Raw genomic sequence first — 6,000 nt, 5'->3', positions numbered from 1 at the left:
AAAAAGTCATTAGCAGATAGAGGCTTGGTTTTGAGGCCCCCCTTTACAACCCATAGAGCAAGTGGACTCGCTGACCCGGAAAGCATTAATCTTTTGGAGCCTAATAAATACTACATCAGATCTCTTTGCTGGATACTTTACCCTCCCCCTTCCTCTACTAGCTCTTGTGTGGGGGTGGGGAGGACAGTCCCTCCACTGCTGGGCGCTGTCCGCCTCTTCCCAGGAACTCAGCCTCTGAGGATGTCCACTCTGAGGCAGCGGTAGTAACAGGGTCCTGTGTGTTCTCGGGGTCACATCACCTGGGAATGGCCCACCTGCCTAACCAGGGACTTCTTGGTAGCATCCGGAGCGCTACCAAGCTAGCGAACGAACGGCGTGCCCTGCTCTCTCCCTCACCCCGCCCCTCCCTCCCACTTCTCTGGGCCAGCGCTCCCCACGGTGACTCTGAATTGCAGCAGCAAGCCACTGGCTTCTTACCAAATTGAGAACTGCATTGTGGATTTTTTTTTTCTCCTTTCGTCTTTTTTAAAATTTCCTTCAGAGGGAATAATCTCATCCCCCCCCTTCAGCTTGCTTGACGATCTAGTGTGACTGGGGCGAGTAGGCGGGCACATCCTTTTACATGCTAATATTGCCCCACCTCCTTTGAACCCTCCTCAAAAGCGCCCTGCTTCCTTTTATTTTGATTGATTTATTTATAATTATTTTTATTTTACCTCCTTCAATTTCCGTATAGTGGGGAACCCTTCTTCGCTCTCTGCCCCTTCCCCCACCCTTCGTTCTCTTGGGAAGACAGACCCCGAGACGCACCGTACTTGGCGGCAGCGGTGCTTGCACCTAGGCTCGGGGATGGCTGCACCAGGCGCAGGGGGCAGCGATCACAGCTGCCGCTCCTTGGTCTAGGCTGTCTAGGCAGGCTGTCTCTCTGAAAACTGGGTGAGCACCAAGTTCGGTTCCCCCAGAGAGCTGCCACTGCCGCAGCCCAAAAGGAATGTCCCCTGTTCTTAAGGACCCTGACTGTTTTACACCAATGATTTGCCACTGCAAAGTTGCTTGCACCAACAACACTTTGTCGTTGATGTTTGGATGCAAGGTAGGACAAGGGATTCATGTCTTATTTTAATGCATGCTGGCCTCCCTGGGGAGCGCAAACAATTTCTTTTGTTGTTTGTTTATGTGTCTGCCTGTTGGGAGACCGACAGACGCTGTGTGACTGCTCTGTCCACTCCGGAGCAGGCTGGGGTTTGGAGCCAGGAGAGCTCAATGATTTTTTTTTCCAGTGGCCGGTGTTGGCATGATAGCTAGGTGGTGACAGGACCCTGTATGGAGCACACAGAAGCTACAAGCGCTCTAGAAAAGAGGGCGCCTTAGATGTCTCTGTGCTTGGGATTTCTTCTTGCTTTTAGCTAGCGATTAGCTCCCGGAGCTGGGATGGATGCTCCGGAAGGAAAGCTTCAGACTGACTCTCACCCACCGAAGCTGTGGGGTAATGTACTTGGGACCATAGAAGTTCTCCACAAAAAAAAAAAAAAAACAAAAAAACAAACAAACAAAAAAAAAAACTGAGAGGCTTCGTTTCTAATGAGCTTTCCAAAGGTGAGGGAGGGGCTTATGTCTACTTTTTGACAGTAAGTCTAGAGATATATTTATGTAGTCCTCAGTCTCAGGATAGTCTTCGCCTTTACCAGTTCATTTAAAACCAACAAGCCAAATGTTTAACAAGAAATGGCCAGCACAGTTCTTCATGAAGTTTGCAGCAAATGACTTCCCTATCCCAGAGTTGTGTAAGGTTGTTCAGTGTTCGAAGGAATGAGGTTTGAAGGGTTTTGAAACAGGTACTCCTGTCTGAAAGGATTTATTAGAGCTTTTTTGTTGACTGTGGTGGACGCTACCAGAACTTGCTGTTGGCAAGGTTACTGCCCACGAGTGGTCTGCGTACCTGTTCTTTGCTCCTCGGGACTATGAGCTTTTACTTACGGTGACAACTTTGTGGGTTTATTCATTTGTTTCTAGAAATCACTTCTTGTGGCTGCTTTGATGACTATCTAAAGGGAAGTGTGTGTGATAGTGGGGATACTTTATCCATAGTAAGGAAATTGTACATCTTTAAGTGAACACACACATCACGTGATCCCGTGATCCCTTCTGTTCTGAAAGATACTACTGGAGACTGAATGGGACAGTTGCTTAACACCTTACTAAAATTACTGAGACACTCCAGTTCATGGGTAATGTTCGAAGGAGGCTTAACAGAAATATTGAGTGTTAAGTGCCTTGTACTGGCTAGAAACTCTTTTCTTGGACCTTTACGTTTTCTTGTATAAAATGAGAAATGTAGGTGAGGAAATTTCTGAGAGTCCCCCCTCCAATACATACACACACTCCAACATTCTCAGATATTATCTTGTGCAAAAGTCTTTAAGAGAGAAATGAATACCATTTATTATTGTGGTTTTTGGTATATATAACAAGTTTAGGATCAGCTTTAAAAAATATAACATATTAATTGGTGATGTGTATCTTTTTTGAATAGCCTTAACTAAGTCTTAGATTATTGAAGACTTGTATGTTTATCCCTGGCATGGTACATGAGAGATTAGCATCCTATAACTAGTTTGTCCTTCCTCCACACAACTTACCACTTCTTTGTGTGTTCTTATACATTTTCTCAACTGACTGTACACAAATTCCCAGTGGATAAGATATCATTTCAAATGATACTGAGTACCATTTCAAATCCATCCTCATAAACTTATGAGAATTGCTTTGTAGTGCTAAATGCTTATTAACAAGGAAAGGTGAATTTCTTGTTGAGGGAAAGTAAGCACAAGCTAAAATAATCAAATATGATGAGCTATTGGTATGAGGACTGTTGACTCTATATCCTAATAGCCTAGGTTATGTTTGGAGAAGTTTCTTTTATGCTGATATGTTTTCACTGGTTTTCAAAACCAAATTGGAAGAAATGGGTTTAATTATCACCACCTTTTAAAACAGCTGGTTAACTACATTAATTTAACTTCTTTTGGTTCTATTTCTTTCAGTGTTCTGGTGTAACAAGTTCACGTTGACAATGATTCATGTCAACAGAATAAAACATCCAAATCAAGTTGACTTTGTCTTCTGAAAAAGATAAATTAATTCCACAAAAACAAACTATTTTTCTAGAGAGAGACAAATCCACTCTACATTGTCAATTAGTTGAATATGATAATTCTCAAAAGTTCCATATTATACTATTATAATACTATGTCCTAACTATACTTCTCCGGTGGTTAATTATGAACTGGTTAATGTAAGACATCAACCTTGGTGTCTTAAATACAAAAATACCACTAGGACTTTATAAACTTGCTTTCCTCAGTGAAGCTTTCAAACTCATTTAACAGGTAATAATACAATACAGTATGAAAGACTTCCTATTGAACAGTGGGCTTTCAAAAGTAGATTTCACTGGTAATATATGTATCCTGTCTCAAGTCTCAGTGTTCTCAGATAAAATAACAACAGTGATAAGTACAGGATCACTTATTCCTATATCATCAATGCAAAGGGAAGTTTAAATGAGGTGCAAACAGTCCTTAATGTGTATGCGTTCATCAGGACTGGTGCTTTCACGTGGCTTTGGCTTCAGCAAGGGCAATGCTCAGCCATTCTTCTGAAAGAGGAAACACTTTCACTGTACAGATGTTTTCTGTCTTTTTTGGCTAGGATCTGTAACATTATGTTTCTCCAGGTTGCAGTACACTGGGCTAACTGTTCATAGGTGGAAGGTACTTAGGTATTGATAGAACATTCATAAAATGAGGTATATGAAAATTAATAACACTCAGATATCATTATTTCATCTGATCATCAAATACTCAGCCTGTAACAAATTCCAAATCTAGTCCTCTATGGTTTTAAAGTTAAATGACATAGCATATCACTATCTTACTTATAATATTGATTTAAGAAAAATACACAAGGACTACTATTCCAGTTGGATTTTTAAACAGTTTTAACCAGTTAATTTTAAAGTAAAAAAATTAAGTAATTTTGAAATAAAATTTAGAGGGACATTTGCTAATTAGGAGCTTCCAGAAATGTGTGTTTATCTCATATTTTCTAGGATGTACAAAAATAAGATTAAGATGTGTATTTCTTTTCTTTCCTGGAAGATACTTAACATGGTAAAGCCTAAAACCCATGTTTGTTTAGACCAGATTTTCAGCTTAAAAATCATATGCAAAGTGTTCTTAATATCTTACTAACATGTAGTGATTTGAAGGATGCTGATATATTTGATAGTCAAAATAGACATGCTCCTAAATGTTTTATATTTTTCAACGTTCTCCAGCGGCCTCCTTTCTATGTGCTGGCTCTCCTTTTGTTTAGTTAACTATAACTTATGACTGTACTAGGCTCTATTTCAGGTACTGTAATAGATACTGTACATTAAAATACAACAATGGAACTATGAAAGGAATTTTGACGCTCCTGAGAGAAGCGATTTCAATCCTTTTCCTAAATTCCAAAATACCCACAGTCACGTGTCTTTAGAGTCTCATGAGAAGAACTAGAATTGCCTTTGCATGTGTGTTTTCCATTAGACTGATCCTCTGTTTTCCCAATCCATCATTGTCACCACACAGTTGAGTTTTGGGGAATCACTTCTGTGGAAACGGGACTCTCTAGAAGTTTATTTTTCTTGTTCATGTGTCATCAGAAAGTAGGCTTCCATTTCATTTTCAGTTGACTCACTTCTCTATCTGCAAAGACCCAAATGATGAATGCAGTCCTGAGGAGCAGCTTGTATAGCTGCCTCTCCTTTATTTTGTCTGTGGCGGAACTGAGGAATGTTAAGTACCCTTGACCCTCTCCTTTCATTCTCCTCTCTGCTTTCTCATCTCTACCATTTCAAAAGCAGAGTCACACAGTAAACACAGAATATTTGATCTCCTAACATTCTCAGATTATTCTTAAAATATCTTCTTCCTGTTTACTGTGCTTTATGAAGTTAAGAAAGATGTAATTGAAATATGACTCATGCTAAAAATAGCTGACAGATTTGAATGGACATCTCTGACATTTTTCCAAAGATGATATATTGAAAAGTCTTCAACATAATTTCCCATTAGGAAAGTTCACATCAAAGCTAGAGTGAAATATCACCTGACAAGTCCCTTTTAAGTTCACACACACACACACACACACACACACACACACACACAAACACAAACACACACACACACACACACACACATACAAACACAAACACACACACCCCTCCAAGGTGATGGATATTTTAATACAAGGAGAGTGGTAACTGTTTCACAAAATATATTGTACATCTTAAATCTATTTATTAAAAACAGACACTTCAAATTTTAGTGCACCTCAAGTTTTCTCCAATTTGTTATTATAACAACTCAAATCATAATGTAATGACATTATGCCCTTAGATTAAACTATTTGCCTTTAACTATCTTGGGGGTTTTAAAATTGTTATTATTCTAGTTACCATAGTGATCAGGAAGGCACAGAAATAAGTCAGGGAAGGAAACAAAACACAGCAGGATGAAACTTGGGGTTGGGGGATGCAGGATGAAAAGAAAGAAGTTGGCTGAAAATCCCAAACCTCCTGAGGATGCTCTTAAACACACACAGGAGCCGAAGCCAACGTCAGCACTTGCTGGGTGGACAGCTCTCCTGGTCCTTGTCTGTTCCATCCACAGGGGCTCATTCTATTACATACAACTATCCTTGTTTACTCTTGCTTATTCATTTTAATCAAGCCGCCATTGTTTTTATATGATTGATTGTCTCAGGTATTCAAAATTCCCATATCACTTGGTATATTTTTGTTATTGGAAGAATAGCTTTTCTCAAAGTAGTTTGAATATTGAAAAGTTCAGCTATTTTGGTATATTCTTTGTTTTTTTTTTTAATTAATCTGTGTTAATTGAAGTAAATTGAAAATGAGAAAAAATTATATAGAACTTAGAATCCCAACAGTGT

The 6,000-nt window shown here is 39.4% G+C and overlaps 1 protein-coding gene across 1 annotated transcript in view; it reads left to right on the top strand.

Annotated features, from left to right (window-relative positions):
- The first annotated feature begins 991 nt into the window (after positions 1-991).
- The window catches only part of Dlg2 (discs large MAGUK scaffold protein 2), a 1,203,331-nt gene continuing 1,198,322 nt past the window's right edge, over positions 992-6,000 (top strand). Inside the window, exon 1 of the mRNA XM_052158733.1 lies at positions 992-1,093. Within this exon, the coding sequence (XP_052014693.1) occupies positions 992-1,093 (102 nt within the window). The remainder of the gene's footprint in view (positions 1,094-6,000) is intronic.

Source organism: Apodemus sylvaticus, chromosome 1, assembly GCF_947179515.1.
Source record: "Apodemus sylvaticus chromosome 1, mApoSyl1.1, whole genome shotgun sequence".
Lineage (NCBI taxonomy): Eukaryota > Metazoa > Chordata > Mammalia > Rodentia > Muridae > Apodemus > Apodemus sylvaticus.
The sequence above is the reverse complement of the archived record's forward strand: the minus strand, read 5'-3'. Positions and strand labels throughout refer to the sequence as shown.